The sequence below is a fragment of the Salmo salar genome, chromosome 13 (genome assembly GCF_965601325.2).
Source record: "Salmo salar chromosome 13, fSalSal1, whole genome shotgun sequence".
Classification (NCBI taxonomy): domain Eukaryota; kingdom Metazoa; phylum Chordata; class Actinopteri; order Salmoniformes; family Salmonidae; genus Salmo; species Salmo salar.
The window spans coordinates 52,112,501-52,132,016 of record NC_138303.1 but is presented as its reverse complement, the minus strand read 5'-3'; the positions used below and the strand labels follow the sequence as shown (position 1 = coordinate 52,132,016).

The window sequence follows — 19,516 nt, the reverse complement described above, 5'->3', positions numbered from 1 at the left end:
AATGCTGAATTTTTGGCACAAGTTTTTATTATTATACAAAAGTTAGTCTGATTTATTGAATTGTCTATGTGGTCTATATTAAAAGTGCAATATGCACAAAACCCTCGGCCATTTCCTGGTTGCTAAAATTCTAATAGTTTGCCTAATTCCAGTTTGTGTAACAAAATAAGCAAGTGTAGAGAATCATTGTACCATCTTAACCACTGTGAAATATATTTTCAATAACAAAAATATTTTATTTTCAGCTGCTTGAAGCTGGTATACAAAACTGAAAGTAAGAGGTGCAAAAACGAAACTTAAGCATGGGAAGCATCGAAATAGCGCACATAGAACAGATCTACCGCTTCTTAAATATGCTTTCAATGAGAATGACAGGTCTATAACGCATATTTCTATGCGAATTTTGTCAGGTCGCCCAAATAGTTACCTAATGCAGCTTTAAAGGGCATTTCTTTTAATATAACAGGCTTTTAAAATGCAATATTGGTGCACAATTTCTCCCTAAAATATCAAAGGGATGCAAAAGGCACACTTTTCGTGGAATGACCCAAAAGACTAAGTGCTTTCCACACAACCTTTCTAGAAAAAGATCAAAGACCTTCAGTGTTGATTTGCTATCCCGGCAACCGTTCATAGGCATTTGAAACAAGCAAGGCATTGCATGTTTGTTTGCTATAACCTTCATTTGGTTTTAGTGGTTGATGAGGTAGGCCTAAGGACTGACCATTTTAATGAGGGTTATTCCATTGTTTGAAATAGCATTTCATTTCAAATCTGTAAGTGGAATCTCTTGAAGGCTAATAGGGCCTAGTATTATCTTGAGTTGGCTGTTGGCGCTGCTACCCTTCAAACATGGTGAACCCTTTGAAAAATGGATTGCGGAAGAGATAAATTATTTCTTATGTTCATGTCACTGCTTTGCACAAATATGGTGAGAAACATTCTGCCAATAACTCCCACAAACTAAGAGAGGCACGCTATCTTTTACTGCACAAATTATTAATGGAGCTGCTACTGAGGTGGAGGGCTGGTTGAAGGACAGTTAGCCTATATTAGGCCATTATGATTTGTGTATCACAAATGATGAAGACTGGAACAATCACATTTTCTAATCATAGAACAAACTAATACTATTTTCATCATTGAGTAGATTATCTACATTAATGCCCTAAAGAATTTAGTGAAGCATCTTATGTATGTTTTTGTCTGAACTTCCCTGTTCAATTCTATGGTTAGAGTTGAACATTGCTGCAGGGACTTGCTTCCATTCAGCCACAAGAGCATTAGTGAGGTCAGTCAGGCACTGATGTTGGGCGATTAGGCCTGGTTCGCAGTCGGTGTTCCAATTCATCACAAAGGTGTTCGATGGGGTTTAGGTTGGGGCTCTGTGCAGGCCAGTCAAGTTCTTCCACAACGACCTTGACAAACCATTTCTGTATGGACCTCGCTTTGTGCATGGAAGCATTGTCATGCTGAAACAGGAAAGGGCCTTCCCCAAACTGCTGCCACAAATTTGGAAACAGAATCATATAGAATGTAATTGTATGCTGTAGCGTTAAGATTTCCCTTCACTGGAACTAAGGGGCCAAGCCCAAACCATAAAAAAACTGCCCCAGACCATTATTCCTCCTCCACCAAACTTTCCAGTTGGCGCTATGCACCAGATGGTGAAACGTGATTCATCTCTCCAGAGAACACGTTTCCACTGCTCCAGAGTCCAATGGCGGTGAGCTTTACACCACTCCACCCAATGCTTGGGATTCCGCATGGTGATCTTAGGCTTGTGTGTGGCTGCTCAAACATGGAAACATTCTACTGCAAATGTTTTTTGGTCTATGAAGATTGCATGGCTCTGTGCTCAATTTTATACACCTGTCAGCAACGGTGTGGCTGAAATAGCTGAATCCACTAATTTGAAGGGCTGTCCAGATACTTTTGTATGTTTGGTGTATGTGTTCTTGCACGCATACTTGCATGCGCGTGTGTTTGTGTTTGGTGTGTGTGCTCATGCACACATGCTTGAGTGTGTGTGTTCTTGCGCATGCTTGAGTGTGTCTGTGTCTTGCACACGCGTGTGTATGTATGTATGTGTGTGTGTGTGAGTGTGTGTGGTTGCGTGTTACAGTGACGGGAGGAGGGGGGTCCAGGGGGAAAAGGGAGTGTTTAGGGACGATACACGGGGTCGGGTGTCCGCTCGTCTCTGTCAGCATTGACAGTTACAGATCCTGTAAAAAAATGTGGAAGAGCCGTCATGTGGGCCTGACCCCTTCAGCTTACCGTATGCCTCCCAGTCGAAACAGTTTGTGCAAATATATTATGTCGAAATTATGTGACGCTTTTGTTCGTTTTTGATCTTGGACAGGTTTTTTCTTGAGGCAAGTCGAAATTTGGTTGCCGAAGTCTACGCACCATTGTTGGTGATTGGTCAACTGTACTACTCCTAGGAGTGGGAACATGAAGTGTTTGTTGTCACATTTTTTCACTGGAGAAATATACTGAACAAAAATATAAACGCAACAAGTGTTGGTCTCGTGTTTCATGAGCTGAAATAAAAGATCCAAGAAATGTTCCATACGCACAAAAATATTATTTTTCAAACATTTTGGCCTGAAATTTGTTTATATCCCTGTTAGTGAGCATTTCTCCTTTGCCAAGATAATCCATTCACCTGACAGGTGTGGCATATCAAGAAGCTAATTAAACAGCATTATTATTACACAGGTGCACCTTGTGCTGGGGGCAATTAAAATCCACTCTAAAATGTGTAGTTTTGTCACAAAACACAATGCCACAGATATCTCAAGTTTTGAGGGAGTGTACAATTGACATGCTGACTGCAGGAATGTCCACCAGAGCTGCTGCCAGAGAATTAAATATTATTTCTCTACCATAAGCCACCTCCAATGTCGTTTTAGAGAATTTGGCAGTACGTCCAACCGGCCTCAGAACTGCAGACCAGGTGTAACCACTCCATCCCGGTGGGTGTGTCTGGCTCCCAAGTGGGTATGCCTATGCCCTTCCATGCCCACCCATGGCTGCACCCCTGCCCAGTCATGTGAATTACAGTAAATGTTAATTTCTCTACCATAAGCTGCCTCCAATGTTGTTTTAGAGAAGTTGGCAGTACATCCAACTGACCTCACAACTGCAGACCATGTGTAACCACACCAGCCAAGGACTTCCACATCTGGCTTCTTCACCTGCAGCATCGTCTGAGACCAGCCACCCGGACAGCTGATGAAACTGAGGAGTATTTCTGTCTGTAATAATGCTTTTATGTAGGGAAAAACATATTCTGATTGACTGGGCCTTGCTCCCCAGTGGGTGGGTCTGACTCCCAAGTGGGTATGGCTATGCCTTCCCAGGCCCACACCATGGCTGCGCCCCTGCCCAGTCATGTGAAATCTGTAGATTGGGCCTAATGAACTTATTTAAATTGACTGATGAACGGTAACTCAGTAAAAATCGTTGAAATTGTTGCATATTGAGTTTTTATTTTTTGTTCAGTATAATTAGAACTCTTCTTGCACTAATAGTTTACCTTGTGGGGACACTTCCCACTGGGCACACACTGATTGAATCAATATGGTTTCAACATAATTTGTCAAGGTATTGTGATGTGGAATCAACGTGGAAAATACATTGGATTAGAAAAAGTCAGCAACCAGTACTGTTATGGCCTTGCCTAATTTTGAGGTAGGCCTTGGAGCTATCCAGCAGAAATTGGTGCAGAAGTCTGGGGGACACATTTTGGTGGGGCTTTTCAAAAACCAAAACAATGTATTCGTCAATAAGATATGAGCCTACTAAAATAGTGTAAGCAAGAAATTCAAACATTTCCTCTAAATAGTTAATTTTTACCGCCTTGTCTCCGACAGGATATCGAGAGAGCAGAGAGAAACCGAGGAAGAGACACCGCTTTTTCCAATAAGGGTAGCAGGCCCATAGGCTATATTTTGCAATTCATGTTTGAAAGGCTGGCTCCAAGCGTTAGGGGTGGGCTCTCGGTCTCTGATGGTTTTCCAGTGAGTATTTGTCAGGTCAGACTGTGCACCGCCCGGCGGTCTCCTCTCCTCTCCCCGGGTTATTTATTACCTCTCTCCCCCGCCGGCAGCGCTGCGGCTCCGGGGCCGCTGCCAACAACTGCGCCGAGGCGGGAGCGTCATCAGGGGGAACCTCTACGGCCGACGTGAAGGGGATAAACAAAACGCCCTTCACTGAATAACTTGCTGAAACACACAGGATTGTCTCTACATTTGTATTTCTACTTCAACTAATATGACTTCACAACAACAACAACAAATGAATTTCACTTTTGTTCAATGATTTACTGAAAGATCTTATATGAACAATGTTTTTTATAGAAAATATAATGTTAAATATATAGACCTACAGGTAAAACAATATTTTCCTGACTGATTGTATATTGAGGCAAGTGTTTGTGTGCGTGTGTAGGTGGACGGAGGGGTTCTGTGAAAAATGAGGGCATCCTCATAGCACATGAGATCAAAAGTGAGATTTTAAAAAACAATGGTTACGCCCACACATCAATATAGGATGAAAGAGAAAGAATAAGACGGTGGTGGTGGTAGGAGAATAGTGAAACCATACACCAAATACCAGCCAACCCTCGTCAGAGAACTTCTGGAGGTTGCAGTGATGTTGTCATGTCAGTCAGAGTTTGGGGGAACCCCTCCATGGCGGGTGTCTGGGTGAGGTGCTGCTATGGAGCCCATGAGTCACAGGCTGTGAGGGGGGGAGGGGTATCCCCATTCTGACAGTGAAGATAGGGCTCCCCAAGGCTCTCCTAAAGGTGCACCCCATCGCCTACGCATCGACACCAGAGCACACATTTCCACCAAGGTATGTGTGTGGAGACGGGGGCGAAAATAAATGTACACCTATCGAAATGTCACCTTCTTAGAAACAGTTGTTCATTCTACCGCAGGAGTTCCCATCATTGGTCGTGGTCTGTTATTCGTGCAGGGTTTTGTTCCTGCCTGTTACTGATTATTATGTAGATTTAGAGACAGTGGGGAAATTACCACATCATCTTGTGATGTTGCTATGAACCATTGCCTGATATCTACAGTCTTCAAAGACCAGATAAAGGATGTATTCATGATCATCCATGGTTCAGATTTATTTTGAAAGTTACTGTTAACTTAAGCTTACTTGAGCCACTGCTAAAGTGATGGTGAGAATAGTCTCCTTCGACCATGTCATGAAAGCTCCCATGCTGCTCATTCCCTCATTCACCCTGATTTATTGACATGAATGGACCAGATAATGTCAGTGTGGGGAGTACATCGTGTGTGTCTGTGTGGACATTCGTGTGTGTGTGTGTGTGTGTGTGTGCATGCGTGCACATGTATTTGTGTGTGTGTGTGTGCGTGCACATGTATTTGTGTGTGTGTGCGCAGGCGGTGAATGTGTGTGTGAGCACGCAAGTCATGCACATGTTTGCTTATGTAGGTGTGCAGATATTTCAATATATTTTTTTACATGTTTAGGATAGCCTGCTAGGTTTCTGAAAACGAGAGTAACCGTTACAGTAGTGGGAGGATGATTACAAAGAGTAAAACGAAAAGGTTGATTTCAAGCACAGAGGGCATAACATAGAAAAGTATACAAACTTCAATGCCCACTTCATTCTGAACTTCACATGTCCTAGCGGATAGATCTATGAGTAAAGACCAAATAAAATTATGGTCTTATCTAGGTTCAAAGCTGTTGTTGAATTTAAAGGAATATAATATAATATTTGTTATTGTTGTTTTTATTGTTATTCTTTTTATTTTTGTTTTGTTAACAAAGGCACAGACTTGATTATGCAGGTTAATTAGATACTTTATCTGCAGCTTTGTAGGCCTAACCATTGACTGATATTGTCTTTTGTTGTTTCAATACTTCTTATTGCTGTATATAACGTCTAAAAATAGAATCATAATAATAGAAGAGGGAAATATTGGAATATGTTTCAGGAATATGTGACTGTGTTTAAATTGTTGCGTAATGATGACGTCCGTCGTGTACCCCCCTTCCAAGTTTTCGGGCTCGCAAAGCCTCGGCTGTTTAAATGGGCCAAGTAGAGAAGCAGTGGAGAGTGCAAATCTTATTTTGTCTGGTTCTATGAACTTCAGCGTGACTTTAACGATATAGCCTAGTTAAAAACAACTAGTTCAAAAGTCCCATCAGCTGAATTTGTTCCACGCAAATACTTTGAAATATCTTGAAAAAAAAGGGGATTTTGCAATGTTCAGATAGCCTAACCTAGTTCTTTGGCTGGTTAAAAGATAGTTTAAAACACTTCCATCTTTCTGTAGACCTATATTCTAATAAACAGTGCTTGACTTGGACTGAAATAGTGATTATATTCTAAAATGAATTCATATTTTCTAGAACTATAGACTGGAAATAGGCATGGTATAACTGATGAGACGACCCATATTCAACAATAGTCTAGGAAATGAACCCCAAAAAATAACAGCGATTTTTAAAAATTATATCCTGACTTTGGGTGCCGGTACTGTTTATATTTAGAAACAGAAGTTTCACGATACATTTGAGAGGAACCGGAGCTCAAGCAGTAGAACGTTTGAGGTACCGGTAGAAGCGCTCAGCTCGGTTGAGCACATGCCCAAGTCAAGCACAGCTAATAAGCCATACAATACGTTATTGCCTGTGTTGTTCAGGCTATTATTCAAGTAGACAGTTTTGCGTAATATCAGCCCATTGGAAGGCACGGAGGACAACAGTAACTGTAAACATAAATAAATAAAGAGATACCAACATCATAACAATACTGTTTAAAAATAAACTAAACTGAAGGAGCACATGGGAATGTGTCAATGATCATTGTGGATAACGACATAATGTGATGTCCACGGCTAAGGACTGGTCACTCCAACATGTCAGGTATTAGTAGTGCGAGTCCGATTAAATGTGGTAGGCAGGAGCACAGCGAGAACCCCGTGCGAGTGGAGCTGTGAGTGTGGCGGATGAGAGCGCTGCGGCTAAAAGAGCTTAACTAGTGAATGGCAATCTCTCGGGGAAGTTCAACAGACCACTGTCACAGAGCAACACGGGAGCCCTGCGTAAAACAAAGTGGCGCGTCTTCAGGATTGGGGCGACTGATCAACTCCGAAAAGAGGACACACGAGTTGGGTCAGACTAGCTGCTAATCACTTGTTACCGGCGCTTCGCTCCCAGTAACATGCCTGCCATCAAAAAGGAGAGACTGGATGGGGACGATATGGCATTGGCTGCCTTCAACCAGACCGAATACCTGGCCCCTTTAAATGCCACCACTATCCCCGTGGTGACCCCGCATCCACCGCAATACGACCATATATTCGCCCATCACCGTGCGTATTTGGGGCTCCACGACTCGGCGCTGCATCACCATCACCAGCAGCAGCACCTTCACCATCACCCGGACGACTTAATGCTGGAGAGGTTTTCCTCAATCCCCGACTTTCAGCCATTTTTTGACAACGGGGAACCATGCATCGAGGTGGAATGCGGGGAGAACAAGGCTTTACTATACATTAACAAACTGTGCCAAGGTAGTAAGGGACCCTCAATCAAATACCGGGGCGAGTGGCTTACCCCGAATGAGTTCCAGTTTGTCAGTGGAAGGGAGACCGCCAAAGATTGGAAACGAAGTATAAGGCACAAAGGTAGGCAACAGCAAATATTCTATTTAAATAGTTATTTTTTTACAGTAGGCCTATGTTTATTTTAAAGGATGATACCTAATTGAAGGTTTTTGTCATTGTTTTGGTGAGTGGAAACTCTGTTTCCATGGGTTGGTTCTGCGTTTTGTAGTTAAAGGGTTATACTCAGCAATATACACCAACATTAGTGCGTAAGGAGAGATGAGAAAAGGCGCATACATCGCTGTATCTTCACAGGCAGCGACCATTCTCAAAACGGGGCGTCAGGAGTCGCGGACTAAGGTGAAAAACTTTCATATTTAGGGTTCAGTAATATGACAGTTGATGGACGTTGGGGGGTATCATTCCGTTGAGTGTTGAGTGTAACAGCAGGCTAAAAGGGTGTTGACAGCTCAACAGAACAGAATGATGTTGGCAGGGAAGGAAATTATTTTAGGCTACTAGAAGTTGTACCCTATTCCTTACTCTTTTGGTTATTTCAGGTGGATTATGGTTGATTTGCAACTATCTGAGATATCAACCTGGTCCCAGTGGTAGACGTATCATAGTAAACGAAAAGGGTGTTGGCGACTCAATATAATAGAATGATGTTGAATGCAGGGAATTTTATGATTTTTAGGCTATTCTACTCGAAGTTGAAGCCTATACCTGACCCTTTTGGTTATTTCAGGTGGAGTATGGATGTGTTGCAACTACCCAAAATATTAACCTGGACTCAGGGGTAGACGTAACATAGTCAAATAAAATCTGGGACACTCAAATGAGTAGATCTATGATATCTTTGATGTTATTAGTTGGCTACTATTTTGGTTTGAAACGTTTTACAGTGGCTCAGGCAAAAGACAGTTATCAGTAGATGTTTAGGAAATAATTTATAATAAGAATAATTAATGCTATAGCTGTTTACTTATTATGGGCCTATTTTACTAATTACGTGTTATTGCGCTGGCTGCACACACAATTGTTTTTGAACCCCACCTTAGCAGAGGTTATTCATCCGGAATTGACACGTATTGCCCCAAGTTCTGTTGGATGAGGGTGTAAAAATGATATGAGCCCAATAATGGATAGTTTCATATCTGAGTTTAGATACAGTGACACTAGCCTATGTATACATATGTAGACCTATCTTACCACACGGGGCTCAACTAGAACTCATCAGTAAAACTAGTAAGGTAAATTGCTTTGACAAGCTGGCAATTCCAAAAGTAGTGTTTATGTAATGTTTTGGCTTTGGAGTCGTGATCATTCAACAATGATCCAAGTTTAGTGTTGCACAATTCAACAACAAAAAAACTACGTTTTTCTATTTCCCTTTGTGTGCATTTCAGGTGTAGACTCTGATAACATAGTCTTATATTCACTATACAAATATAGTTAAGGCTACTGAAGATCGAGTCATTTTATAATCACCTCCATAGTATAATTGATTTACAGCTGCTGAATTCAGTGGGTGCTGTATGAGTACAGTCTATTATTTATTATTTCTTATTGCTCATTCTCTCGCTCTCGCTCTCTCTCTCTCTCTCTCTCTCTCTCTCAGGGAAAAGTTTGAAGACCCTTATGTCCAAAGGAATCTTACAGGTACATCCTCCAATCTGTGATTGCCCTGGGTGTCGAATTTCGTCTCCAGTGGTAAGATTATGGTTCCATCAGCCTTTCAATTCTTACATCTGTTTTCTTGATTCATTGGTTTCAAATGTGTATGTTGCCATACTGAACTCAATTGGCTGTGTTGACGAATGGGCTAAAAGCTTGCTCTCAGCTGAGTTTTATTTGAATTGAAGACACAGAGTAAGCAGCATTGCTCTTTTTTAACTTGTTTTATTGATAGTTAGTAGAGGGGAAAGGAAAGAGGGCACAAGCTCTTATTAAATTAAAATAGAGTTATTTGTTGACAGTTAAAATGCGCTCTAGAGGACACCCCCCCCCCCCCACCCCCCACCCCCCACACACACACACCACGTATATTTCTATGGGCACAAGCACTGTTCATGACACAAACTCTTCACACCCCTCTTGTTGGCATAGAGAATATTTTGCAGGTTTTAAGCTTATTTCCAGCAATTATACACATTTTGTGCAGAGAAAATGCTTCAGTTTTAAAGCTCATTTTCTTGCAATTATATACATTTTGCCATGTCTAATGTGTATTCATGTGATATTTTAGTGACTAAAACATTACAATAAAATCAATGGGCTAAAAAATCTATGGGCTAAAAAATCGAATTAAAAAACGTTAGCTGACATTGGCCAGTTGATCTGGACATTTCTTACAGGTTATAAATAGCTCTCTAAGGTATGCAATGACTGACATGACAAGAGGAAAACTGATGATGCAATACCCAATTTAGAAATTGCACCTTGTGCATTCTATTATTAAAACTTTCAAGAGCAAGTTTAAAGCTGGACTGAGTTCCTTAAAAAAAATATATATATACACTGCTCAAAAAAATAAAGGGAACACTTAAACAACACAATGTAACTCCAAGTCAATCACACTTCTGTGAAATCAAACTGTCCACTTAGGAAGCAACACTGATTGACAATACATTTCACATGCTGTTGTGCAAATGGAATAGACAACAGGTGGAAATTATAGGCAATTAGCAAGACACCCCCAATAAAGGAGTGCGAGCTGTGGCAAGAAGGTTTGCTGTGTCTGTCAGCGTAGTGTCCAGAGCATGGAGGCGCTACCAGGAGACAGGCCAGTACATCAGGAGACGTGGAGGAGGCCGTAGGAGGGCAACAACCCAGCAGCAGGACCGCTACCTCCGCCTTTGTGCAAGGAGGAGCAGGAGAAGCACTGCCAGAGCCCTGCAAAATGACCTCCAGCAGGCCACAAATGTGCATGCGTCTGCTCAAACGGTCAGAAACAGACTCCCTGAGGGTGGTATGAGGGCCCAACGTCCACAGGTGGGGGTTGTGCTTACAGCCCAACACCGTGCAGGACGTTTGGCATTTGCCAGAGAACACCAAGATTGGCAAATTCGCCACTGGCACCCTGTGCTCTTCACAGATGAAAGCAGGTTCACACTGAGCACGTGACAGACGTGACAGAGTCTGGAGACGCCGTGGAGAACGTTCTGCTGCCTGCAACATCCTCCAGCATGACCGGTTTGGCGGTGGGTCAGTCATGGTGTGGGGTGGCATTTCTTTGGGGGGCCGCACAGCCCTCCATTTGCTCGCCAGAGGTAGCCTGACTGCCATTAGGTACCGAGATGAGATCCTCAGACCCCTTGTGAGACCATATGCTGGTGCGGTTGGCCCTGGGTTCCTCCTAATGCAAGACAATGCTAGACCTCATGTGGCTGGAGTGTGTCAGAAGTTCCTGCAAGAGGAAGGCATTGATGCTATGGACTGGCCCGCCCGTTCCCCAGACCTGAATCCAATTGAGCACATCTGAGACATCATGTCTCGCTCCATCCACCAATGCCACGTTGCACCACAGACTGTCCAGGAGTTGGCGGATGCTTTAGTCCAGGTCTGGGAGGAGATCCCTCAGGAGACCATCCGCCACCTCATCAGGAGCATGCCCAGGCATTGTAGGGAGGTCATACAGGCACGTGGAGGCCACACACACTACTGAGCCTAATTTTTACTTGTTTTAAGGACATTACATCAAAGTTGGATCAGCCTGTAGTGTGGTTTTCCACTTTAATTTTGAGTGTGACTCCAAATCCAGACCTCCATGGGTTGATAAATTGGATTTCCATTGATTATTTTTGTGTGATTTTGTTGTCAGCACATTCAACTATGTAAAGAAAAAAGTATTTAATAAGATTATTTCTTTCATTCAGATTTAGGATGTGTTGTTTAAGTGTTACCTTTATTTTTTTGAGCAGTATATATATCTGCAGTACCAGTCAAAAGTTTAGACACACCTACTCATTCAATGGTTTTTCTTAATTTGTACTATTTTCTACATTGTAGAATAATAGTGAAGACATCAAAACTATGAAATAACACACATGGAATCATGTAGTAACCAAAAAAGTGTGAACATTTTTGAGATTCTTCAAAGTAGCTACCCTTTACCTTGATGACAGCTTTACACACTCTTGGCATTCTCTCAACCAGCTTCATGAGGTAGTTAGTTACCTTGAATACATTTCAATTCACAGGTGTGCCTTCTTAAAAGTTCATTTGTGGAACTTCTTTCCTTCTTAATGCGTTTGAGCCAACCAGTTGTGTTGTGACAAGGTAGGGATGGTATACAGAGGAGCAGGAGAAGCAAGTCCATATTATGGCAAGAACAGCTCAAATAAGCAAGGTCTGTCAATCCAGAAAATGTCAAGAACTTTGAAAGTTTATTCATGTGCAATCGCAAAAACCATCAAGCGCTATGAAGAAACTGGCTCTCACGAGGACTGGCACAGGAAAGGAAGACCTCTGCTGAAGAGGATACGTTCATTAGAGTTAACTGCATCTTAGATTGCAGCCCAAATAAATGCTTCAGAGAGTTCAAGTAACAGACACATCTCAACATCAACTGTTCAGCGGAGACTGCATCAATCAGGCCTTCATGGTCGAATTGCTGCTATAAACTGGTTACCAACGTAATTAGAGCAGTAAAAATACATATTTTGTCATACCAGTGGTATACGGTCTGATATACCACGGCAGTCAGCAATCAGCATTCAGGACTCAAACCACCCAGTTTTTACTGAGTTGCAGTTTATTGAAGGAAATCACCCAATTGAAATAAAGTCATTCATCTATTGATTTAACATGACTGGGAATACAGATATGCATCTGTTGGTCACAGATACCTTAAAAAAAGGTAGGGGCGTGGATCAGAAAACCAGTCAGTATCTGGTGTGCCCACCATTTGCCTCATGCAACACGGCAAATCTCCTTCTAATAGAGTTAATCAGGCTGTTGATTGTGGCTTGTGGAATGTTCCTGGATATTGGTAGGAACTGGAACAGGCTTGCGTACACGTTGATCCAGAGCATCCCAAACATGCTCAATGGGTGACATGTCTGGTGAGTATGCAGGTCATGTAAGAACTGGAAAATGTTCAGCTTCCAGGAATTGTGTACAGATCCTTTTGATATGGGGCCATGCATTATCATGCTGAAACATGAAGTGATAACGGTGGATGATTATCATGACAATGGGCCTCAGGATCCCGTCACGGTATCTCTGTGCATTCAAATTGCCATCGATAAAATCTAATTATTTTCGTTGTCCGTAGCTATTGCCTGCCCATACCATAACCCCACCGCCACCATGAGGCACTCTGTTCACAACGTTGACATCAGCAAACCACTCGCCCACCAACACCATACATGCTGTCTGCCATCTGTACAGTAGAAACCGGGATTCATCTGTGAAAGCACACTTCTCCAGCGTGCCAGTGGCCATCGAAGGTGAGCGTTTGCCCACTGAAGTCGGTTACGACGCTGAATTGCAGTCAGGTCAAGACCCTGGTGAGGAAGACGTGCGTGCAGATGAGCTTCCCTGAGATGGTTTCTGACAGTTTGTGCAGAAATTCTTCGGTTGTGCAAACCCACAGTTTCATCAACTGTCCAGGTGGCTGTCCAGGTGAAGAATCCGGATGTGGAGGTCCTGGGCTGGAGTGGTTACACGTGGTCTGCGGTTTTGAGGCCGGTTGGATGTACTGCCAAATTCTCTAAAATGACGTTGGATGCGGCTTATGGTATAGAAATTAACATTCAATCTCTGCTCAAAGCTTTGGTGGACATTCCTGCAGTCAGCATGCCAATTGCACGCTCCCTCAAAACTTGAGATATCTGTGGCATTTTGTTGTGTGACACAAATGCACATTTTAGAGTGGCCTTTTATTGTCCCCCAGCACAAGGTGTTCCTGTGTAATGATCATGCTGTTTAATCAGCTTCTTGATATGCCACACCTGTAAGGTGGATGGATTTTCTTGGCAAAGGAGAAATGCTCACTAACATTAATTTAAACAAATTTGTGTACAACATTTGTGAGAAATACGCTTTTTGGAACATTTCTGGGATCTTTTATTTCAGCTCATGAAACACGGGACCAACACTTTACATGTTTTGTTTATATGTTTGTTCAGTGTTGTATATTTTTTTTAAGTAACTATCACCCCCCCCCCCCTGCCGACCCCTCACGACCCACAGTTTGGGAACCATTGGTTTAGAGGGAGTGTGCCTGCGTGTGTGTGCAATCAATATACTCAATGATCCATTCTGATCTGCCTTATGTGACATAACATATTCAGAATATTGGTCTTAAATGCTCAATGCTTTGGTGATGAGTCCTGATAGTTTCATATCATATATTCCCGACAGCCTGTCATATACAGAAACTCAAGTCAAATTTAGTGTATACAAGGTTTTTATTCAACTGGCATTAAGTTAAACTATCACCAAGTACTGAAAAATGGAAATTACTAGTTGGACTACAACGCTGTTCAATATAAATTCATTCTGTCATTCCTCACAGATGCTAACACAACATTGACATCAACACTGGCTCAAATTACTACATGAAGCGCAGAATGAATAGGACAATTCTAGACAAAGTTAATAAGTAATATGAATGGGTGACTAGACAGGCTCCCCTTGCTAGATTGATCTAATTGTCATGGCTCTTCTGTCCTTTGCTGCTGTCCCTCGCCTAGCTGTTGCACCGGGCTGTGTTTGCCCTGCGGTGCCCGTTTGGCTGAGCTAACGACATCATGCCATGCAGGCTGTGAGGCGTCACAGGCATGGCGTCTGTGCCAGTGTGCCAACTTTGAGTGAGTTCTTCGCCGACTCACCGCCGTCGAATCTGTTCACACAGGTGCGCAATGTGTGTGTTTTTTTTATCGCTACGGAGCGCATCTGTCGTCGTTCCCAACTGCTAATCTTGAGGGAAGGGCGTAAGAAGCTTAGCGAGCTACTGAGCGTGGCTACTGGTGATTAAAGTGTGCGAAGCACGCAAGAAAAAGGCGTTTTAGATAAGCCGGAGGTGTTTGAGTGATACAGGTAAACCGAGGACGTTTTTCACAGCCAAGAATACAGATATACACCACCACATAGGGTCCATAGAAAATACATTTCAAATGAGATGCATTGGCCAAAAAAATGCGGAGAATATAGAAGTAGATGAGTTTTGGGGAAATTCAACATATATCATTTTCAGATATGGATATAAGTTAATAGGTATACTGAAGTTATAGCATGTTGTCTTCGCTCTGTAAGCTAAATACGTAGATGCTACTGCAGTTAAACAGAGGCACAATACATATTGTTAGGGTTGTCTGCAAATTGTCTTTTCATTTTCTAAATGTATGTCATTTTTACTGGCAGAAAAATGTACAGTCAGTGACATGACTCAAGAACCTTGTCATGAGTTTCCCTTCTGAGACCTGACACAAAAGCCTGTTGTAATGGTATTGTTTGTTGCAGTATGCACACCTCCTTGTTGCCTGTGCCTGTTGTTGGCTTAGCCAGAAGTGGCAGGCTTTTCTCTCCACAGACGTGCTTGTCTGATGGGTTGTGATGGTTTCTTATTTTCTATCTACTGCCTGGTGAGCAGTGCGGGTTCCTGTGAATTGTTGTCACGAACAAAGGCTGTGATTTTAACAAACCTGAAATTACTGCCAGAAAAACACTTTGTAGGTCTACTTGTAGCTCACATACATCGTATCATCTTATTTATGTCATCTGTGGTACAACAGAAGGCAATCCATTGTAGATAGCCTCCTGTTTGGCATTCAAGTAGCAGAAAGTTGCACAAAGTGGCACAGGTTGAAACCCATGAAAGTAAGTGAAGTAGTGGTAAAAAAATTAAATAATGGGGTAAACTATGAACACCAGTTGGCGATTGAGATTAGAACTGTATTGTTTGATAGCATTTTCATGCAGGTCTATAGGGAATGGCTAATGTACTTTTCTATAGTTAAAGATTACACAAAATGCACATCAGGTCATCTCTCCCAAAATATTGAAAAAATGTATATTTATATTGAAATATGATATCTTATCAATTATATTCCTGTTCTTAGTATCCCATGTGAGCTGCACTGCAATTCAGTTTTCTGTGTTGTAAACTACTAAAGTACACCAGTGTAAAGGGCCCTTAGTTGACTCTAACATGTGTTTGATAAGATTACAGATTCTCTCAGGGGACCCCTTTAAACCACTCCACTACCAACCTCTCTCTCTGCTAGCTTCCTCTCGCTGTGTGTCCTTTGCTTCTTGCATTGCAGCCTGCCTCATCACTGTCTGTCTCACTACTTACTCACTGTAAAGCAAAGTTATTTTGTTCTGAGAACTTATAGTATCTTTTGTTAAGATTATAGCTATCTTAATTTCAGTCAACTGTTCCTGCTGAGGTCAGGCTCTGTTTAACGCTACCTTCTAACTTCATCCTTCTACCCGGCTGGTTATAGCTAGCTAGCTATCTGGCTAACAGTAGCCAGAGCCCTTGAGCTAGCTAGATAGCTAGCCTTCTGTCTGAAATATCAGCGACTATTTACAAGTTGTACACTCACTCTCCAAGAGTCTGTTTTTTTTTGTTTGGAAGATGTCTGTTGACACGGCAGGAGTGGATGGACGTTTAAAAAAATGTCCTTATGTCTGGCGCATCTCGCAAGGCCACTGTCAGCAGCGTATCTCTCTACTTGCCATTTGCCAGTGTTGGTCTGGGCTGAGGAAGTTTGTTTCATCTCACGGCCTTTACTCTGGGCAGAGTTTGCTGTTGGACAGAGTTGTGAATGAATACGCTGCTAACAAGACAAATCCAGTGGGAGCAGGAAAACATAACAAGCATACTGTACCTGAATTATGATTACTGAAAGAGAGCGTAACAATTCCACTCGTTCGCAGAGAGGCAGTCGTGATTAGAACTCAGACCACTGGCTTTCTGTCCAACTCCCACCCTCTCCCTCAAGAACTGGTCCCGAACCCATCCACAGTACCGCAATGTTATTTTAGGCATATGTGACGCAGCTCGCTTGCTAGCCGTGTTCCCAGAAATGTAGCGCCTTATTTGAAATATAAAAATGAGCAAAATAACCTAGGTTAAATAAATAGGTTATAGAGATACTTTGGGATTTTGGAAATGAGTCAATTTATCTCCAGAGTCAAATTAACTCTTGGATACCATTTTTTATGTCTCTGTGTCCAGTATGAAGGAAGTTAGAGGTAGTTTCGTGAGCCAATGCTAACTAGCATTAGGGCAATGACTGGAAGACTATGGGAATATGCTAACATGCTCATTGTCAAAATCCCAAAGTAACCCTTTAAATTACCAGAGATTCTCACATGACCCATTATATTAGGCTATTGGTGTTAGCCTACTGGGGTATATCAGCCAATATAGGCTAGACTTAGTTTGAAGAGAGCAGAGTTGGAGCAAGAGCAGACACTTGCACTTTCTCTAGATCTACATTTTACTTATAGCCTACTTTTTAGGAATGGAATGATTTTCAAACAGACAAATATGGCTGATCAATATGTATTTCTAGGCAATGTAGTAAAGTATAGGTTAGTCATAATTAGGAAGTTAATTTCCATGGAAAGATAACTGCCCCGTGCTTCTCCGCCCATGCAGGCTATAGCCTACTCTTTTTAATTGAGACCACACGTGCACCTGGTCTCGCACGACCAACTAGAGGAGTGGTATGGCTACAGAAATTGAAGCAGCAAGAATGATGAGCGCTGACACACTTTCTCTTGAGCTACGTTTTGCATATAGGATATAGCCTACCTTTTAGGAGTGGGCACGATTTGCAGGCAGAGACAAATAAATGGATAATCAATATTTATTGAAAAGGCGCAACGTTCGCACACCATGGTATGCGGACGTTATGCCTTTTCCTTTCCAGTCATAGTCAAATGTTTTGATTGCAACACAATTCATGTTGGTTGAGTGCCCACAATATTATTTATTTATGGACACTGTAGTACTGTTGCCTAATCATATTTGAGTTAATTTCCTTGGAAAGATAACTGTGCTGTGCTTCTCCGCCCATGCATTTAATTGAGACCACACAAATAGCCTATAGACGCACTTTGATCTCGCATTCCTAACTAGGAGAGGAGAGGTAATAGGCTACTTAACTGGAATCAGCGAATAATGAGAGTGTATGAATAATGCGATTTTAACACAATAGATAGGCTAACGCATACAAAGCAGAAGATGACCGTTTCCAAATAATCTGTGGGACAAAGCAATATTCTCATCCCCAAATCGTCTGTCTGACTGCCTTCTCCCGCCCGTAGCATGAAAAATGCAGACCGCTCTGCAATGATCTCTGTCTGGACCTGCAGGCCTCTACCTTAGATTACGTTCAACAGTGGTGTACTGTAACAGTAATACTGAACGACTTAATGCAGAGTTAGGATACTAGTGATCGAGTGACGAAGTAACAAGTCCATAGCTATGTGCATGGAAACACTGTGTGTGTAGATGTGACAAAAGTGTGTGTGGTATGACATATGTTTGGTTTGTCTGCTTGTATATGATATTGTGTGTGTTGTAGTGTTGAGGTATGACATGATTTGAATTCATGATTAGGACATGAACAGAAATATAATAGAACATGTTAATAAAGCAATGTCTTGCTCGTGGCTCCTGGGTATAACTGCTCTGTAGAATCTTCATGCTCCGGTGTGTGTGGTCGATGTGTGAGAGAGGGGTACATCGTGCGTGTGTATGTCTCTTTAAGCCACTCGGCCAGGCAGGCTGACTGTGTGTGTGAGAGAGAGCGTGTGTGTGTGAGCTTGTGTGTGTGTGTGTGTGTGTGTGCTCCCGGGAGAGTCGGGCTTCCTCCGCTCTGTTGTTCCAGCGGAACCAACGGAGGCCGGCAGGAAATTACACTCTCCTCCTCCGGCTCGTAAAGATCTCCTCCAATCAGGGGGCTCCCCCTCTCCTGCATCCTGACCACAGAGAGAGAATGAACAACACATGCACGCAGATGTACACACACATGCACACACAAACTAACACACGCACATCTCCATGTTAGGGACTGTGGGAGATTACTCTTACTATTATTACATATACATCCCTGCCTAGGAATCTATTTTACCACCAGTCATTTTTTGGGTGGTTGAAAACTAAAAGAACCATAGGTTCCTTTTTCAAAATCAAATTTCCTGTTTGATTTTAGTGTATATTTCAATATATTTAACATTGTAACCCAGTGTGATTCTGCCAAGCCATAGCAGTAGACTTTCATTTGATATCTGGACTAGTCAGTAGTTATAAGGGAGTAATCTATATTAGTGCCTTGCTTATGGACAAGTGAACGGAAAGTTACCAGTACAGTAGCAATATAAGTAAATTGCTATAGATATTGCATAGAGCTGGTTACTGATTTGATGTGGCTATTTGTTGGGACTTGCTACTGGCTGAGTGCCACTGTGATGAGGGGGATAAGCAGGGCTGGGGGGCTGACGCCTCTGTGTCTCTCAACAGCTCACACTCCGCAGGGGGTTGGAGTGTGTGTGTCTGTGTATGTGTGTGTGTCAGGGTTTCCGTTTGGAAAATGTGGCGCCTGACATTTGACCGGCAGCATTTTAATTTACCGGACATTTGAGCAATTTACCGGACCCATATGCATTGGGTACGTAACCTGCACCATCCACCCGCAGTGCTGAGAATGACAGAAATCACATTTCGATTATGGTCATTCATATTAACAGAACTTGCAAGTCAAGGATGCAACAATGTGAGGTCCTTTTTACCATGTTCTGATGTGCACTTTGAAGACAAGATGAGTAGCCTAACGAACAGCAAAATCACTAACCTATGTCAATCTACTATCCCTCATAGTATAAAAAGTTTACCTATTCTATTGGTCAGCTTGTCGATAAAGAAATAGCCTATTCTAAACAGACTCTTA

General features: G+C 42.3%; 1 protein-coding gene across 3 annotated transcripts in view; it reads left to right on the top strand.

The window, feature by feature from the left end:
• Positions 1 to 4,586: 4,586 nt before the first annotated feature.
• LOC106567375 (sterile alpha motif domain-containing protein 11) overlaps positions 4,587 to 19,516 on the top strand; it is a 107,264-nt gene continuing 92,334 nt past the window's right edge. For 2 of the 3 annotated variants that reach the window (XM_014136542.3, XM_014136540.3), the window contains exons 1-2: positions 4,587 to 7,682; positions 9,223 to 9,314. In XM_014136542.3, the coding sequence (XP_013992017.1) occupies positions 7,217 to 7,682; positions 9,223 to 9,314 (558 nt within the window). In that variant the 5' untranslated portion in view covers positions 4,587 to 7,216. The remainder of the gene's footprint in view (positions 7,683 to 9,222; positions 9,315 to 19,516) is intronic. The other variant, XM_014136541.3, reaches the window with a different exon arrangement.